The sequence below is a fragment of the Topomyia yanbarensis genome, chromosome 1 (genome assembly GCF_030247195.1).
Source record: "Topomyia yanbarensis strain Yona2022 chromosome 1, ASM3024719v1, whole genome shotgun sequence".
Classification (NCBI taxonomy): Eukaryota; Metazoa; Arthropoda; class Insecta; order Diptera; family Culicidae; genus Topomyia; species Topomyia yanbarensis.
This window is the reverse complement of record NC_080670.1, coordinates 145,655,878-145,676,214: the sequence shown is the minus strand read 5'-3', so window position 1 is coordinate 145,676,214 and position 20,337 is coordinate 145,655,878. Positions and strand designations below refer to the sequence as shown.

Sequence of the window (20,337 nt, the reverse complement as noted above, 5' to 3'; positions counted from 1 at the left end):
AATATTTGTATAGCTCAGTTAATTAGTTGCATTGATCTATAATTTATTTATCGACCTTTTCTTTTCTAGACCCCGTTGGTTACCACCAGCATATACTAAACTGAAAAACGACAATCATGTCTATTCAATGCCTCTACCAGGTAGTGGTCATGTTCTAAATTATATGCTGAACATTCTAGATGGATATGATGATCTAAACGTGAATGATCCTCTCACATGGCATCGCATAGTTGAAAGTTTCAAACATGGATATGGTTTGCGGACTAAACTCGGTGATCCACCATTTGTACCGGGAATAGAGGAATCACTGCGCAAGCTAACGAACAAAAATTATGCAGCATTTATACGCGATGGTATTTTAGATGATTCGACTTTCTCAGATTACGAACACTACGGTGCGATGTTTTCTAACGAAGAAGACCATGGGACGGCACACATATCTGTCCTAGCTCCTAATGGAGATGCTGTATCTGCTACCAGCACGATCAACTATGTGTAGGACTTAGAGTAGTTTGACAAAAAAAAAAATCAAATTTCTCAACTTGATTATACTTTTCAGTTTGGGAGCGATGATCCGGTCAGAATCCACCGGTATAATTCTAAACGACGAGATGGACGACTTCTCGATTCCAGGAACAATCAACGTATACGGCTTGAGAGCATCTCCTTCGAACTACATAACGCCTGGCAAGAGACCACTATCATCGATGTGCCCCACCATTGTAACTGATCGTCATGGTGACGTGCGGATAATTGCTGGAAGCGCAGGCGGTTCGAGAATTACCACTGCAACACTTCTTGTGATCCTGAGGCACTTATACTTTGGTGAAGATCTAGACGCGATCATCAAAGATCCAAGAATTCATCACCAGCTGGCTCCAATGTCGGTGGAATATGAGAAAGGCTTCGATCAGAACGTGGTCGATGGACTGTTGGCACGTGGCCATGTTATGAAACAAGCAGCTCCCGACGCTGGCTTTGCTGCTGCCACAGCTGTTATTCGCGATAGTGAAGAGAAACTGTGGGCTACGTACGATCCTCGACGAGCGGGTAGTACTCATATTTTATAACATTTTAGAATATGTTTACGAAAAGGTAAACAGGTGTAAAATCATTCCTCGAACGTGTGATACAATATATTGCAACGAATATATAGATGAATTTATTACCACGATGGTTCTTTTTAGTTTTAGAAATAAACGAACAGTGAATAAATCTTTCTTTATGACGAAACCTACAACGTTGGAAATACAGTTGTATTTTGTTGAGCTTTTAATAAACAATAAAATCGTTAAATTTAACAATCAATGTGTACTCTGTTCATATCTGTCACCCATTACTTTAAACAAGTGTAACTCAAACTACCGTATACTGCTGTGATAAGCATAACAGTCCCACCTGCATAGGAAATCCATAGCAAATGGGACTGTTATGCGTATCACGGCAGTATAGTATACCTATAAATATTTATATTGTTTGTAGCACCCTTGACTTTTTTGCACTGCTAATTGGTAATGATAGTAATCTTCTTCCGCACGTCATAAGTTCATATCAGTGATAGGTACATTTGAACCAAGCTGGATACTTGACTGACATTTTTATTTACAGTCACTCCAATCCCTGCCCGGTCGAGCAACATACTCTTGGTTTTACCAATTTAGTCCGGATAATAAACGCGAACAAATGTATCAAACGCATACTGCCCATAACAGCATAAGAGTCCCATGTTGAAAAACAGCAAGTCGAGAAAAACACTGTTCAGGATTGTCCCATCCATTGAGCCAAATGGATGGGACAACCATGTTTTTGGTATTTTTTTTTTGATATTTTCTGAACAAACCCGGTAATCTTATTTGTGCAGTGTGATTCAGTGGTGATACAGAATAAAATCCAACGGATAACTCATTTTCTACAAAAATCCACATGGGATTCTTATGCGTTTATGGGCAGCATATCTCTGATATAATATCTTCCCAAGAACTTCAGAATAATTAAAACACAACGGTGCATTCTTTCGCTACATACACCGCACTATGGTCACGGACGAACCGACGTGCCACATGGAAGAAAAAATGCGTCAGATGTTGTCCTAGTTGCTTATGTTAAAATACGTTTTTACACTAGCGGCATCTGTATACTGACTCGCGTAATTGTCTTCGTCGATAAAACAACAATACACAAAATCCAACGTATATCGAAGTTGTACCAGGTGTGCTAGAACGAACAAACTTTATTTTGTTCTATTTTTACCATTTTTTTGTTAATGATCTATTGAGTCAATTTGTCAACAGTTGTTACGACATTTAATTAGCAAGGGAGTCTAGATCTTTTGGCATTAGAAATGCGAATCACCTGAGTCTACGGCATGTCCGGACAAGCGTAAAATAACTTGTTACTTCATGCTGTCGGAACCGACTGTTCGGTTCTAACAGCATGAAGTAACAAGTTACTTTACGCTTGTCCGGACATGCCTTAGACGCAGGTGACTCGCATTTCTAATGCCAAAAGATCTTGACTCCTACGGTAGCAGACAAAAAGTTAAGTCGCCGGTGAGCTCTAAGCTTGCATATATGATCCTTCCACGCTTTTCTAAACTTTCTCCCTTCAACTCCTTGCTCTCCCTTGAGTACTATGGCTCTTAATATGGAAAAATATACTTCACATTCCAGTCCCTTGCTAATTTCTTTTGTTCATGTTAAAAATCGTTTTTCCAGCTTTTTTACCTTACGTATGTACTATTTCACGAAGCTGTCCAAAAACTAAGGAAATTGCACACCTTTAGCTGCAGGTAAGGGGATTGCACACCTTCTGTAATATAAATATACATACTTATCGAGAAGCCTGCCCTGATTCACTAGATTGTCACCAAAAGTGAAACTTCAGAAGATAATTCTATTATATACAACTTCGTCGAAGCGATCCGACTCGAACAGGAAAAGTTATTGAAGTGATATTTGAGTTAGTTTTACACGGGGCCTAACAGCGCTTGATGAACATGATGGTGGTTCAAAAGTCAATATTAATGAACTGATTTGTTTTGCGAAAAAATGGTTGGGTTTGGCAGAATGGTATGCTCGGAAGAATGGTAATAAATGAGATAAAGAATATTTTGACTGTAAACAGTTAGTTCCACATATCACCACATAGAGGGCGCTAACACTAACTTTTTAATGGAGGGAGATAGAGCGTAGGTGTCTTATAGAAAGTTGTTGAATAGACTTTCTGTAATGATACTCCTGAATACGTCAACTCGCTATCTTGCATTGCAACCAGTTTTTAGAGTGTAAATTAGTTGTGCCGTGGTGTGAGATTTAAGGTAGTTTGTTTAAATAGTGTGAGATTCGTTAATTAGTTTTCTGTGCAGAATTAGTTAGGTCGCACAATGAGTGCGCACTAAAGTTCATTCGCACGGCTTCATAGTGCTGAAATAGAGGTAAATTTCCGTATTTTTGGCTTTTTGTATGCAGAGCATATTCTCATACCAACCGAATGCTGGCATTCTTTTCATGTATAGTCAAATCAGTACTTCGTTGTGGTCTAGATCCCGCCACATTGCATTCGTAGCCAGAGACTCTTCTGACCCCACTATCCAACTTCATAGAACTCAGCAGTTCGTTCCACGTAATGGAAGAGCAGTTAAGTTACTAGACAGGGAAGCCATACGCGCCATCTACACCACGACACGACAAAGAAAGATCGCTATCTTTCGAATTAGCATCGCTAGCATTCCGTTGAGAATCACCTTCGTCCCGCTGAGCTGGCAGCGCTAGGTGGCGATTTGCAAAACTCTACTTTTTCCATCCTTTTACAATGTAGGGGTAATTCGGACCTCCCTACGGGGCAATTTAGACCGTCAATTTTTTTTAGTTTTTTTTACAATGTAACTATATTTACCTATGAAATATTTATTAGAGAAACTCCTTAAGAAACAAAAAAAAAAAAATTCCGATACAAAAACTTAATTTGGTTAGTCACAGCTGTCGATTGATGCATCATGTATTTTCTTTGCTATGCCGTGTGCAATCGCCTGCGAAGCCGCAAGCCGCTAAACGATGTTTGATAGAATAGGGGGTCCGAATAGCCCCGTACGCTCATTTCGCACAAAAGTGGTTAGCGTCTTGAAAATATCTGTGTTTTCATCCAAACAAAAATCATTCCATAGAATAAGAGCCTCAAGCTTTCTTAAATACATACCTTTCATTTTTTTCAATTTTATTTGTTGCTTTAATTACGGTTTTTGCATTATAGAGATTTTTGTTTTGAGGATGGCAAAAAAATGAAACACGTTGTATCGCCCTTCTAAACAAAACAAATAATTAGATTCTGCTGTCAAAATTAATGTTTTAGAATAGCGGTTCCACGAATATGTACGACAGTCAGAAAGTCTTACGATTTTCTGAGAAATCGAGGGGGTCCGAATTACCCCCACTGTCTTAATAGCCCCGGGTTCCCCTATATAAATATAGATATTTATTTTTCCATATTAAAAAAGTTCTAGACTTGTTCAAAAGTTCAAAACTTGTCTCGCTTAAAATGGAAGCAAGTTACCGGATAGTGAGTACATCAGTGATATTGATTTGTTTATGGTAATATTGTTCTGCCAGAGACAAAAAAAATGCCCTGAGTAAAAATATTATTCAAATTTTAAACTAAAATCAGCGCGAGATTGGCTAAATGTCGGACATTGGTGTCTTCGGAGGTATTCATTAATGTAACAAGCCCCTCCTTCTGATACTGTATGTCTAAAGATCCCCCTAAAAGTGATATATCTTCTGAGAGCTTTTCATTGAACTACAATCATCAAAAATAATCATCAAAGTGTTAAATATAAATATGTATGGACCTAAGTTGCTAGAATGGAGGGTAGATTTCCGGACGTGACCGATTCATGATCGCGCGCGTTTGCGGGTTCGCGTTTGTAACTTCGTAAGTACTAAAACGTTCACATTGTTGTCGGAGTGTTATAAAGTTTGCGCGATCGCGAACGTAGGTGTGCGTAGATGATCGCGAAGAACTCAAGCCTTCGTATGTTGGCGCTTTTTTCGCATGTGCTCGCGTGTATGTGACTTCGCGTGAATATATTCGATTTTGTAACCCTGTGACCATTCGCATATTCATGTGTGTTCTTGGATGGCCACGCGGACCATCATTCTGATATATAGTTTTCGGTCTACGGATCACATTCTGACAGGGAGTGAGTTGCTCCATATCACTAGAGTTCCCGGTCGAGTCGCCATGGAACGTGTTATCCAGTGGATATGAGAGCTTTCTTTTTAGTTGATTCAATTGAAGGCATGGACCTAGACTTCTGGAATCGAGGATAGGGACTTGTAGACGTGACCGATTCATAATAATTTCTGAGATGTTCATATTATCACCGGGAAGATATCATGTCTGCGAGAGAGCGGGTGTAGGTTGCGTGGATGATCGCGAAGGGCTCAAGCATTTGTATATTTGTTTGTCGTGTGTATGTGATTTCATGTGTATAAATTCGATTTTTATGTCGCTATGGAACGTGTAGTTTAGTGGCTATGAGCATCATCTTTTTTATTGATCCGCCTGAAGGCATTGGACTTACGCTACTAGGGCCGAGAATGGGGGTTTCCGGACGAAACCGATTTGAATTTGTAAGTGCTAAACCGTTCACTTAATCACCGGGGTTTTATCCTGTTTGCGAGAGTGTGGTTGTGCGTGGATGATCGCGAAGGACTTGAGAGATTGTATGTTGATGTTTTTGTCGCGTGTGCTAGTGTGTATGTAACTTCGCGTGGACAAATTACTATTTTTTTATAAGCGTTTGGCCATTCGCATGTTCAATGAGTGCGCGTGGACGTCTTGTCTAGTTTTTATTTCTATTGATCCCACTAAAGGCATGAGTTTTGGTTGCTAGGATCAAGGACACAGACTTCCGCACATAATCGATTCATGATTGCGCGAGAAGTGGGTTGATGCTTGGGACGATGTTAGTAAATTTTTGGATGCAAACGTTCACTTAATTACCGGGATGTTTGATGGTTGTCGAGATCGCGGGAGTTCGCATTTGTGACCAGGTTTGTGTTATCGCAAAGGCCACTTTTGTACGTTTGGAATGAGAGATTGAGTGTATGTGAGAGAATAAGCAATTTGTGCTAGTGAGTGTCAGCACGGATCTAATATAAAATAGAGCAATAAAAGAAGGGTGCCTCCAGAGAGCATTGGGCCCTAAACCCACATTGTATATTATTTGACCATGGCAGTGGATAATAAAGGTCACCAAGTTAAGTACTAAAATTGATCACAATGTAGCTTAATTAAAAAGAAAATAATCGTATCCCAAGTTTCTGTGATATAATGTAATACTGCTTTGGTGGAAAAGCATCCGGACCACATCAAGGTACAGTATCATGCCGAGGGTTTATTTTTTGAGATTGCGACAAAAGTTCAATATGATTAATAACAATAACGGAAAGTAGATGAAAAGGTGAATAATGACGTTTGAAGTTTGTATCTAGCAGGTCAGGATTGGTATTTATGAACATTTGAGTTTTGTTGTATTATCAATTATATAAATAGCCTCTAAGCAGGTTTGGAATTAATTAACATTTCAATATATTTCAAGTTAGTCACTATCAATTATGTATATTTGAGTGCTGACTTGTATGGTGCAATAAAATTTCGTGTGCTAGGCACAGGGACTCGTTTTCTAGTTGTGAGCTTGAATAGTGAAGAAAAGTAAAATGTATATTCAATTACTCTTTTTACGGTTACGTTCGCATTCATTCGAAACTGTCAAATTTAGATGTTAAGTTTCATTGAAGAACCTTACAACGTAAAACAGAACACCTTTTGATAAAATAATTTTGTCGGCTAATTCTCATAGACGTAATTATAAAGAATTTACTCTTCAAGCAAATTTAACTCGTGACTTAATGTCTTCAGCAAAGTTTTCGAAAATATTTCAAAAAACTTTGTTAAAGGTATGAAAGCTCCATATATTCAGAGTAACGAAATGTAGTACGCTATATGTAAAAGAAAACCTTTTAAACAAGTTATTCTGATATAAATGTACATCCAAAAATATATAAAACAAATTTATCGCGAAAACTAATTTGTGTAAATGATCTGTAACCACAAAAGTTTCTTTTTTGATTTCGATTGTAGAATTTTAACTTAAAGGTCATTAGCCCTTTTTTCGGGTTAGAAATATTTCTTTTTAAAAAATCTTTAACCTGGGGTTGGGAATCGAACCCACGTGTGCTATGCCCGTCCCTTCTTTTGTTTCACTTTGCACTTAACTCTCTTCTTTCCGATTTCCAGAAAACCACGACGAAAGAAAATTATCGTTGCCCTGGTCATCTTTGTTATCCTGGTCGTTGCACTTTCCGGAGGATTGTACTATGGTCTTAAACACGATTCACAGCACGTGGGTGCTGTTGTGGCTAACGGGCACGAATGTGCTGCAATTGGTGCTGAAATTCTACGGATCGGAGGATCTGCTGCCGATGCCGCCATTGCTACACTTTTCTGCGAAGGAGTTACCTGCCCCCAGAGTATGGGCCTAGGGGGTGGTTTTTTGCTGACAGTTTACGATCGTGCTAACAATCGGGTGGAAACTTTGAATGCCAGGGAAACTGCTCCGGCTGCTGCCACGATGAATATGTTTGTGGAGCAAAAGAATTCCACAAGAGATGAGCGAGGCCTTGTGATTGCCGTTCCGGGAGAACTGAAAGGATACTGGGTACTACACGAGCGTTATGGAAAATTAGATTGGAGCACTCTGATCCAACCTACTATAGATTTATGCCGTAAGGGTCATATGGTTACCGGATACCTAGATAGGATATTGCAAAGGACCCAAGATAGGATTCTCACTGAACCATCGCTTAGGGAAATATTTATAAATCCCGAAAACAATATGACTTGGAAAGAAGGTGACTACATAAAGCGACTAGCACTAGCCGACAGTTTAGAAATTATCGCTAGCGAAGGAGTTCATGCTTTGTATAGCAGAAACGGATCTTTACTTCCGAAATTGATGAAAGATCTAAATGGTTTTGATAGCATTTTGACTGAGGAAGATTTTTATAACTACGAGTATGTTTACAGAACAGTAAATATGTGCTAAAAAATAACATTTTTTTATTGTTGCAGACCAAAGTGGGAGCCACCGTCAACCTTGTCGATTCGTGGTGGGAATCAGGTACATTCGTTCCCATTACCTGGCAGCGGGACACTGGTGAATTTTATGCTTAGCGTTTTAGATGGCTATGAAGACCTGGATCTCAAAGCTCCGATCACGTGGCATCGAGTGGTAGAGAGCTTCAAATACGGTTATGGTCTCCGAACGCGTGCTGGCGATCCTAAATTTGTCAATCAAATCGAAGGTCTGCTAGTGAATCTGACCAGCGATAGTTATGCGACGTACGTTCGCAGCAAAATCGACGACAATCGCACCTTTACGGATTACAGACACTATGGGGCAGAATTTGCCAACACCGAAGATCAAGGAACGGCACATGTATCGGTTTTAGCCGCCAATGGAGACGCAGTATCTGCAACCAGCACCATAAATTATCTGTGAGTACGAATATTAAAATGTCATCAATTGTTTACCTACGCATTTTTTCAAATATGTTTTAGATTGGGAGCGAAAATCCGGTCGCGATCTACCGGAATTATTCTCAATGATGAGATGGACGATTTTTCGTCTCCTGGTGGAGTAAATACGTACGGTCTTCCTCCATCTCCAGCTAACTTCATTATCCCTGGAAAGCGACCCTTGTCATCGATGACACCTACCATCGTCACAAGCGAGCAGAATGGAGTTCGAATGATCATTGGTGGGGCGGGCGGATCACGTATAACAAGTTCAACCGTCGCTCTTTTGTTCCGACACTTGTTCTTCGGGGAAGCCCTTGAAAGTACAATGGCAGCCCCGCGTCTCCACCATCAACTCGCTCCTATGTATGTTGATTACGAAGTTGGATTTGACGAATCTATCCTGGAAGGGTTGCGAAAGCGCGGCCATGTTGTAAAAGAGAAAGGGCCAGATGCTGGCTTTGCTGCTGCGACGGCCATCACGAAGGATGCACAGAACAAAGTGTCCGTTGCTTTTGATCCACGGAGAGGGGGAAGTTCAGAAATAGTAGGCTAGTTCTTGTGAAATTTGCTGCACAAACATGTACATTAGACAATTTAATTCAATTTTTAAGGCTGGACAATAAACGAACACTAAGAGTGTTTTAAATAAAAGACTATAACGAAAACTGCAACTGTTTTGCTTGTTCTGTATTTTTGACATTTTATTGTTTACTTTTTAGGTTTCGACACCTTGTTCCTTGAAGCTGTCTATCGTAATACAGTGGAAAGACAGGACCAAGAAGTGAATTTAGTAAACGGACTCGAAAACACTTACATACTATAAATTCTGCCTCTGTCTTTGATCCAGGAGCAGCGTCCTGGGGTCCGGAGCCCAATCCAAATGTTTCAATTTATTGAAATTTTTTAAATAAGTTTTGATTTTAAATTAGTTTCAAACTCAAAAACATATCAAAACAAAATTTTAACTGATTATCATTAATTGAGATTATAATTGTACGAAGTGCTAGCTCAAGTATTCATCCAGCAGTATTTTCACCACAAAGACTGCATGCGATGTCATTTTCCTTTCCGCAAATGAAAGTGAATCATTCTCGTTGTTGCCTTTGATGATACACTTCACTACTGCCGCCATATCAGTCGCTTGATGTATGTATCGTTTATATCCATTTACGAGAGCCAGGAATCTTCGAAAACCCTCAACTGCTTTTGGTCGAGTGAATTCCAGTACTGCTGTGACTCGACTGGGTAATAGTTTTTCATTGTTGTGCTAATTTACATTTTGGCAGATTAAAGATTAATCCGTTCGATCTAAGTCTGTCGAAAACTATTCGTAAAACTGACTCAGACATCACTTCTTTACAAGTTCAATAACTTCTCCCAAGGAAGTTGGATTGATTTGCAGTCTTCAACAAAGTTAAAATTATGTTTAATATATTCACTTCAAGTAATAAACTTATGTTTGCAGTGTCGCCTAGCGATAAACTTATGATTATTCCATACAAACTTCAAACACGTTGGTCCTGTAGCTAGACTTGTCCGATTAGGTTCAAATTTGAAGTAGATACTCCTGGTGGGACTAGTAATCGACTCAGAGGTGGCCCGATGGGGATCATTTTTTTCTTGTCACTCTAGTAATCAGTGTAGATCTGGTATGTTGCGAATGAGAATAGTCGACGCAAAACCCGCGATGGGTTAGTTAAATATTAGCACTCTTCTTTTCCTATTGCCAGCGATGATTATTCCGTGATCGTGCGGTGTTTTCTTTCATGGAAATGTCATCCAAATTACTATAAACTGTTAAGTCGATAACTAAGCTTACTTTTATTGTTATTTAAGCCACGATAGAAAGATTTAACGCAAAATATTAGTTAGAATAAATTTAGGACAAAGGATAGGTTCTAGTACACGAATTTTATCTTCCATTTGATACGACTGGAGCGTTCCAATAATTAAACCCTTAACCCCAATTTAGTTGCAAAAATAATAGAACTGTTTGATGGGTACATGAAATGATGATTCGGTATGGATTGAGTGTAATATAGGAGATAATCAAAATCAGGATATCAGCTGTGTCCTGAAACACTTTCTAAGATATTCTAGCCATACCACGATAGGGTATGGAAATCGCTTTGTATAGTAAATATTCAGTAATCACTGTATATTATGTTTAGTTTAGCCGTTTTATTTCAATACTTTATGCGCAAGAGGTTGCCCTATGTTCAATGATAAAAAACTAAACTTTTTCAATGGATTTAAACTATTCGGCATAGACATGCAACACTTTTGTAATTGTAATGTAATTAATGAGCGCATGAATTGGATGTGCCCTGTATACCAACAAAAGAAGGTTGGGTCAGCAAAGCTTAAATGAAATGAACTGAGCGTAGAAAATCACGTATTTTCAATTGCCACATTTTTAATTTCATTGTATAAAATAATTAAACAAAAAATCATTTTAAAAATATTTCAAACTTTTGGATTTGACAATGTAAAACGAAAAGGTTTAAAAATGTTTAAAAACGTTCATAGCAGAAAGAAGATCGTTACTCTACTTTTCATCCTCAGTTCCATCTGCAACATGAGTACAAGTGCCAAGGATTATATATTTAATCATTCAGAATGGGAATGCTCGCTTGTACTGTTCCTCTTTGTATTTTTTGGAAACAAGCAAACGTCGGTAGAGACGTGTATGTTGTTTTCCGTCCAACTATTGTTTCTTCTATGATGTTGCAAGAGAGTTGGGTAATCTTTCACGATCACTGTGAAAGTATCAATACAAATCGAGGATACACTCAACTACACATTGCGGCAGAAGGAAAGATTGAAATAGTCTAATGGTAGCAATTTCTTTCTTTTTATTTGTTTCTGGACGATGATTTTTTGGGACATTAGAAGCCTAGGGCCGCTCACTGTAGTATGATTGATTGCAAATCTTTTTCCGGATTCATTTTTAGAATGCTATAAAACTACTACAGTGAGTGGATACCGAGGTGCGATAGCAGCTGGACCCAATGGTTGGCTGGGCGTTGAATGGCAGCCCAGCCACCGTCGATTCCACGCAGATAATTCGCCTGCACCGACAGTGAGCAGCCTACTTGCTGGATATTTTCGAAACCGTTACTTCCGCAAAGTGTGAAAGAATCACCCTTGCACTTTTCACGATTTAGTTTTTACGTGAGCCTACCGACACATTTCAATTGTTTAATTATCAACTTACACCCATGGAGTCCATCCTTCGTAGAGCACCGCTAAGTTGTCCGGATCCATTGCTTCCCGTATCATCCAGTCCACCTGTTCCTGGGCGGTACAGCGGCGATTCGGATCGGGATCTCTACCTTCTAGCTTCATTCTGATGCGACGCCAAACCGACACAGCGTATGCGTTCCGTTTTTGCTCTTTCTGGTTCTGTTGCACTGAGGAAGTGTGGTAAAATGTAGAGAAATGGAAAAAGAAAACAATACAATCAAAACATTAAACAATAGACGGCCTGGATCTTCACTCGCGAAGGAATAATGAACCCAATTGATAAAACCTACAGATTCTTATCACACTAGGTTAGAAATAACACCTTATCCTTTAGTTTTATATCCCTATACAAAAGTTCGTCTATGTAAAGTCAATAAAAAATCTGGCAGTTTTTATTAAAAAGAAAGTTTGCAAGCTACGCCAAGCGTTGGCATGTCCGGATGCAGCACAAGAGTGAATCTTGTGCTTTATACCACTAATCAATAGTGGAAGAAATTATTCTGGACCAATGCAGTCAGTCACAGGCCAATGCGTGTGCTTTATTTCCAGTGATACCGGAATGACTGGGTACCCACGAAAGATGGTTAGCATTTGAAATACTGCGTCCTTCGATTTAAGGTCTACACGCGATGTCTAATTTATAAATGAAACAAGCGAATGGAATTGATCACAACAGAAGACACCAGCACCGACTCGACCCTTCAGCAAAGGAACAAACCACGTATTCTTCTGTAATAAGCTACAGCTTCTTCAAGAGCACAGCCATTTCTCGTGAGCAGAAATTCTCACATTGAAGATTTTAAAGAAAACCACATGTGAGTGAAAGGTCACTCGGAGCAAGTATGTAAGCCATGTAACGATTGTGGTTCACAAACATGGTGATTAATTGCACGATCTTTTTGGTGCCGTGCCAGAGAAGTTCCAAACAACATAAGGCCTATTCTCATTCTCACGACTCTCAACCGATAAATGTTATCCTTCAGGTTGATTTACAGTTCAGACAAAACAACATCTACCGGGAAATGACGATCCAATCCTTAAACACCAATATTACTTACTCAAAAATAGCTTACCCTTGTCTGTTCGTCCGTAGCTGGAATACTTCTTAACGGGTGATTCTATCATCTCAACGCTTAGCTTTTCACTTTCTTCGTTGACTGCCATCATGTTTCCGTTATCATCTGCCTCAGTCTCCTGTTCGAAGGCAAACAATTCATCGAATATCTTATGAACGCTCGGCAGTAAATTTTGCACTTGTTCCATGGCATTTCTCACCAATTTGTCGGTGAAATCTTTACTCATAACATTTGAATGAAGCTCCGAAACAGTTTCTAAGAAGGCTTTGTAGTTCAGTAGATACTCTCGCAGTGCCGGCGATGACTCCATCTTTAGTTTCATTTTCAACAAGTTTCTAATGTCCGAAGCAAGCACATGATGTGCAGTGACTAACGATCGAAGCCTGTGTGCACTCATGTGCAAATTCTCCTGCGCACTTTGAACTTCTTTTTCCATGCGAGCAATTTTGCTTTGTATTTGATCGGTCATATCATCAATTAAAGCCTTTACGTTGCTTAACCAAATGTGATCGATTTGTCCTTCTGGATCCAGCAATTCAACCAGAGCAATTTCGGTCTTGTTGACCATAGTTGAGCATGAGTGCAGTTTGGTGCACACCTTTTTAAACCGTTCGACCAAGTCAACAAATTCATGATCTTGTTCCAGGTCTTGTCGTTTTTGTAAGTGAACGAGCTCATGGCTTAGAACCGAGCTACAATGCTTTAATGCGATATCCAAATAGAGCATCTGCTCATCCAGAAAGTCCCTCTTTTGTAGCGATGATTGTTCAAACGATTTGAGTAAACTAACTAAATCTGGATTCGCTCCAGCTGCCCACTTCAGTCGATGCAGGATTGCATTGGTATTGGTAAGTATCTCGTCACGTAATTTTTGAATCGTCATTTTCGTAGATGTAAGATTTTCTACAAAGTTTCGCAAATGCATGGCGATTGTTGATCTGTTAGCATAAACGGTCAGCTCTTCCTGTGATACATTGGCTGAACAGCCAATCGCCGATAGCTCATGCAGCCAACTATGAGCTACAAACATTGCTTGAATTCTGCTCATTGAAATTTGTTCGGCAACAATACGCTCGGAAAGTAATTTTACTCGCATCATTTTTCTACACGTGAAACTCAGATGCAAACAAGCACTGTTTGCCTGGTTGAACTCTAGCTCACTAATGTTGACTTCATTGATTGTGTGCTCTATGTTCACATTGCATAATTCATGCAAAGACAACGAATCGCTGCACGACATTTCTCGAAGAAGAGCGATGTCCTGCTCGTTCCTGGGATACATATATTGCAGGATACCATAAATCATGATTCCAGTTGCCATCGGTCCGATACCCAGCATCGAGTGATAGGCGAAGTCCGATATGAATTTCCGGATGGGTCTGACTAACGAAGAATCATTGAACGGTGCCACATGCCCGGTGCCTTTGAAGGAGCACGCCATTTGTAGGCAGGATGTAAAGAAGTCGATGATTGCTTGTACGCGTTTAACCACAAAAATAGCTTCCAGAACGCTGTTTGTTGATTTGTTTAAAATCAGTACCTGTCAGAAAAAAATTATTTGAAGACGTGGTTAATCAGTTCGTCGTTCTATTTTGCAGACATCTTCAGCCGTGTTAATTCGAGAAGCCGCAAACATGCAAAAATTACAACTTACCGCTAAATCTTTAGAATCTTTGATCTGATCGAAAAGATCGCTCTCATACGCCGTTAACATTTCATCATACACATTTTGTAATAGCTCGTTGTGTTTATTCAAAAGTTCATCGAACAAAGAGTGTAGCTTTAGATATAACTTTGCTCCCTCAGTCTGGCCTTCCTGAAGCTGATAACGTTCACCTAACTGCAAAACCTTTCGCTTCAAATCTTGAACTGCGTCTAGAGCGTTGGTATGTGCCGATGGTATGTTCATCACTACGCACTGCAGATGCATGTTCAAATCTTCCAGTAGCTGGGGCAATGATGATATATCAGTTTGAAGACTGGAAACAGCGGAGATCATTTCTATAATACTTTGATTTTCTGAGATAATACCCCTCATGGTTTCGGTCAGAAAATTTTGCGTTATGCATTCGTTCATATTGTAAAGATACTCGTACATGCTAACGCAGGCGGATAAACAGTTTGAACTAACGGAGTAGCTATCACCGAATATCTGAGATGTATCCATTTTAAACAAAATTTCCGATAGCGTATTCAACTGTGCCGATGCCATGTACAATTCGGTCAAAAACCAGTTATCATTAATTTGCAAATCAATCAGTGAATCTCCAGCGGTTGAAGCTGTTTGTTCTAGCATAAGATAATTTTGATTCAAGTCTAAGCATAGTTTTAGAGCAGCACAGATCAAGGTTTGACGTCCATTGGGATTTCCAAAAGCGATTGCATTTATAGTAGATAAACTAGCTTCGTACAATTGGTCAATTGGAATGGTGCTCTCGTTTAATTCTTGTGTGTGATAATTGACCAACTCCGCCAATCTGAATGTGTTGTCAGAAATAAGGTTTGAGAGCTGATACGAAAAAGAAACGATTTGCGGACTGGAGGAGTGTTGTCGATTTTTCGTTACGTATTGCTGATAGTGATGCATAACCTAAAAATGCTAAGAATGAGAAATTTGTCAAAAAATAAAAAAGTATGCTTACCTCCATACACGATTGTTGTGAGTTCTCGTCGATTAATTTTCTATACCAAGCAGCGAAATTGTAATTCCAATGATCCTGCTCGAAATCACTCGGATAGTAACTTACTATTGCACCATACTGACTAAGAGTTTCCAACACGTGCTTAACGAGTAGTGATGCTCGGAACGTGTAGTCGTTTAATTCATGTCGACACCCACTAGTCTTCACAAAAGTGTCACGTAAATTGGAGCTTTCCAAAAATTCTCTAACTTGATCAAACTCAGAGTTAGAACATTCTTCCACGTGGACATCAACACCCGTTATATACTCTTGTAGTTTACACGATTCATAATCCTTCCAGAAGCTCCTATAATCTTCCATCTTTTTTTCGCACTCAGAAACCTTACTCATCAAGACTTTCCTCATGGAGTCATGTTCATCAATGATTCTTTTATACACACTATATCTTTGCGATAGTGTGTTCAACGGATGGCTCCCGATAGCCGAATCTAGAGATTCTGCCTCTCGAATCACTTGGATCTGTCGAGACAATGAATCCCGTTGTCCTTCTGCCAAACCCAGTTCAAGGCGACTCGTCTGAAGTTCTCTTAAAAATGTTTGCATCAATAAAAGTTGCTGATAGATATCATCGCGGTTATGACTCCATTCCGCTTTGACCTCCGAGAAGCGGATTGCCAATGTGTCCCGGTTGACCTCACGTTCCAGTTGCTTTTTCGCGTGGCGAAGTTCGCTGTGAAAGCCATCTCGATTGCCGTAGGTTGAAACGGCAAACCCTGCTGCTCCACCATCCTCGCTTACGGCCCAGTCTACCAAGGGATCATAGACAAAGGCTTCCAGAAGGGTTAGCAACGTTTCGCGTCCTTTTTTGAGTGACTTGAGCACGTGTTCACATGCCAGTCGGAAGGTGCCCTGCAAGAGGAATAAAATATTTAACTTCATTGAATTGTTTATTATATTGTGATCCTCCATTTATAACTTCACTCGTAAAATCTGAATTATAGTCACGACTTTCTAATGCGTATTGTAAACGCAGTTTTATGCAAGTTTCCCACGATGTGCATATTCATACGCTAAGAAACACTTCAGTATTTTTTTAATGCCAAATATCCAAAATTTAGATAAAATTAACCCTGCCAGAAAATTCGATATCAGGAGTTCCCTTCACTTCATTAACCCAAAACTAAATGTATTTAGGGACGCAAGCGATGCAGATTTTGCATTGTATATGTATTTCGTAGGTATCAACCAGTACATCATTGATAACAGCGATTTTATCAGAAACATTCAAGTGCGTTTATCAATCTACCTGCCGCCAAGTTAATTCAATTGTGATGAAATGTCATGTCTAGCTGTGATAAGTAGTTACATACAGTACAGCCCAAATATCTTTGTACACAAAACACATGATAAATCATTGCCACTCATTTGAAACCGTGATAATACATTGAAAGATTTTTATATAAATTTTACAACTTATGCGACTTGTTACGCGGATTACGCAAGGTATGCGAATTTAGAAAGTTGTGTGATTATTTTTAAGTGGCTCCGCAAGGTATGCCAGATTCTCGGAAGAGCTCTCTGTTAGGATGATTCACTACAATTGCAGACGAGACGGGAAATGTCACTTATTAAAAAGGTTCGTAATTATGATGTTTGATTTATTATGTAAGTTTCAGATGTGGGGGCGTGATCACGTGGAAACGGGTGTTTGTAGGTTTGCCCTTGAGAAAGGATGCAAAATACTATATATTTTCTACTGCAGTATTATTTTTGCATACATTCATATTTAGCATACGCTGCTGCTGTTGTTCGCTACTGCAGAACGTCCAACTCTGTACGACAGCCTGTGTTCCAAGCAGTAACACGACCAAAAAGTACTGCCTTTAGTACAGCCATCAGACACGAACAGTAGTTATGATCTTATTTTATTCTCTTCTTTCTCTAGCTACAGTTTCCCGAAAAGTGTATTTTATCGCGGTAGTCTTCTGCTGTACCCACACGTAGGTATATACGAAACCCCTGTTAAAGGATGCTTGAACAGACAGGCACTTGCACTAACGTGGCTTTTGTAGGGATATTTGCCACTAGCTAAGTGCTAGCTAGGAATCCTCGCGGTGCTGATACGGGCAATAAATATAATTATGTGGTGAATTCTAAGAAATGATTTTATTGTTCAGGAACTCTATGATTCTGTTTATATAAATATCTTTCAAACTGGGACAAAGACAGTTTTTATGTAAATTACTATTTTATAGATTGGATAACATTGAAAGAAATCAGCAAAGTAAGCTCAATGACACATTTTTATTAAATCAATATTTCAGTAAGAAAAAATTAGATCTTGCCAAAAATACCAGACAATTGATATCAATTTTCAATTATAAACATAAGCATGCGTATAATCATAAGATAATGCCAATTTTCAATTATAAATTCGAAAATTCAGAAAGCGTTGCATGAAAATTGAAAAAGACAATTAATCTTCTTTAGGTGTTAACTTTTTGTAACGAATAAGGTGTTAGCGGGTCATATTGATCCCGATTTCGAACTCAGTTTTAAGACACATTTTTAGTCAAATATTTATGAACTTTTACCCAAATTGCTAGTTGGAGTTTCAATTTTCAGTTTCTGGCAAATATTACTGTTTTTCACCAGGTTGGCCAGCGGGAATCAGTGCCGAATGGGGTCATGTTTGACATGTATAGATGTATTCAGAACCGTTATCATAAATAAGTTTATTGACAGAATACTAATAACAAACACAACCAGAACAAAAATAAGAATGTATATATAAAATTTGTAATAATACGATCGATCTTGGACGTTCCGGTTTTCGATTTCGATGTCGATTCCGGCGGAATAATTGTATATCTCATAATTTTGAACAAGTGACCATGTGGTCAATCAATGAAACTGATCTCAAAAATTTGTAATAAGCTTGTATAAAATCTCGTCTAAAATGATATTAACACTGTGACTCAACTATTGACCCTAGATTCTACGAGAAAATCATCAGGAAGATCCGGAACAACCGTATAATTGGTCATGAATCTAGAGCTCTGAAGTTTGTTCGAAAATATTTGTTGCATTGGTAAAAATTCGTAGTTTTAACTGGAAAATTGTCCACATAATGACGTTCCGGGATCCGGAACATCCGCGCAGCTGGTCAATTAATGAACCTTGTCCTAGAGTCCTAAAATATTTTTGAAAACGTATAAGGGTATATCATTCGCATAAATTCGTACTTGTGACTGGGACAGAGACCCATTGACCTGGCGTACAATTGTCCAGTTCACAAATAGGGCCTTTGTTCCGGTCACAAACACAATTTCTTTGCAATAATATTTCTAAAAAAAACTTTAGAGGAAACCATAAACTTCCAGAGCCAGTTCCGGATCTTCCGGAACGATACGAATAGGGTCTATATCCCAGTCACAAGCACGAATTTATGCGAATGATGTTCCAAAAAATCTTAGAACTCTAAGACAAGGTTCATGAATTGTCCAGTTTCACTAGTGTTCCAGATCTTCCGGAAGGTCACTATGTAGCCAAAAAAAATAGATGTAGGTCATTAGTGCGAATTCGTTCAAATGAGAATTCACGAAGCACTAAAAACCCATGGTTCTAAGACCAACTTTATAAATTGATCAGTTCAGCGAATGTTCCAGATTTTCCGGATGGTCATTACGTGACCAATACGGCCACTCAGAACTAGAAATTTATGCCAATGTAAATTTAATTCCAATGTTTTCAATAAACTGCAAGATTGTAGAAGTAGATTCATGAATCAGACAGGTCTATGGATGTTCCGGATTTTCCGGTTGATTTTCACGTAGAATACAGTATCTGAATCAGAGTATCAATACCATTTTAGGTAGGATTTTATATAAGCTTTCAAGAATAATACAAAACATTGGTATCAGTTTCATTGATTGACCACATTGTCACTTGTTCAGTATTATGAGGCATACTATGGTATCACCGGAATTAGCATCGGAAGCCTAATACGGAACATCTAAGATCAGTCCAATCATGTACAAAATGGATATGCACATACTTATTTTTGTTTCGGTTGTATTTATTATTAGTATTCTGCCAATAAACATGTGATTTATGATGACAGTTCTGCATACATCTATGCATGCCAAACATGACCCTATTCGGCACCGATTCTCGCTGACCAACCTGGTCAAAAACGGTAATATTTGCCAGAAACTGAAAATTGAAACTCTAACTACAACTGTATTTGGGTACAAGTTCATATAGATTTGACTAAAAGTGTGTCTTAAAATTGAGCTCGAAATCGGGGTCAATATGACCCGCTAACACCTTATTCGTAACTTTTTTGTACTGCCCTTCAGGAATGTCTGAAAATTTTAAACTCGATTGAAAATCGTTGCTCTCCACGAAAGAGGAAAAAGTCAAGACATTCCAAACTTCTAGGTGCAAAACTTAAAAAGTAATCTCATTTTGAAAGTTCATTTTGGGTCATATTGACCTAAAGAGGGCTCAGAGAGCGTTGGTTTGAAGAAAATGTTTTGCATGCTTATAGTTAGTAATAGTTTCACTGAAATTCACTAATTCTCTTTTGATTTCTGAGAACTCGATTAGCTCTTTACGATTTGAAATCGAGTTCCTGAACGATAAGATCACAAACTAAAAAAAAACACCATTACGCCATTTTTCAATTTTGCGTTTCAAATGTATATTTAAAAGTATTAATCCGCAATCCGATTGATGTAATAAGAACAAGAAATAAGTTGAATCAAAAAAAGCTACAACCAATGCAGTTC

At 38.8% G+C, this 20,337-nt stretch overlaps 2 protein-coding genes across 4 annotated transcripts in view; one reads left to right on the top strand and one right to left on the bottom strand.

Annotated features, from left to right (window-relative positions):
* LOC131676571 (glutathione hydrolase 1 proenzyme-like) overlaps positions 1 to 9,245 on the top strand; it is a 74,237-nt gene extending 64,992 nt beyond the window's left edge. Inside the window, exons 3-6 of the mRNA XM_058955700.1 lie at positions 70 to 495; positions 7,297 to 8,073; positions 8,131 to 8,556; positions 8,620 to 9,245. Coding sequence (XP_058811683.1) covers positions 70 to 495; positions 7,297 to 8,073; positions 8,131 to 8,556; positions 8,620 to 9,133 — 2,143 coding nt within the window. The 3' untranslated portion in view covers positions 9,134 to 9,245. The remainder of the gene's footprint in view (positions 1 to 69; positions 496 to 7,296; positions 8,074 to 8,130; positions 8,557 to 8,619) is intronic.
* A 1,139-nt stretch (positions 9,246 to 10,384) lies between these two features.
* LOC131676506 (serine/threonine-protein kinase Smg1) overlaps positions 10,385 to 20,337 on the bottom strand; it is a 76,523-nt gene continuing 66,570 nt past the window's right edge. For all 3 annotated transcript variants that reach the window (XM_058955592.1, XM_058955584.1, XM_058955574.1), the window contains exons 7-10: positions 15,545 to 16,453; positions 14,557 to 15,492; positions 12,900 to 14,442; positions 10,385 to 11,993 (exon numbers count right to left, since the gene is read on the bottom strand). In XM_058955592.1, the coding sequence (XP_058811575.1) occupies positions 11,794 to 11,993; positions 12,900 to 14,442; positions 14,557 to 15,492; positions 15,545 to 16,453 (3,588 nt within the window). In that variant the 3' untranslated portion in view covers positions 10,385 to 11,793. The remainder of the gene's footprint in view (positions 11,994 to 12,899; positions 14,443 to 14,556; positions 15,493 to 15,544; positions 16,454 to 20,337) is intronic.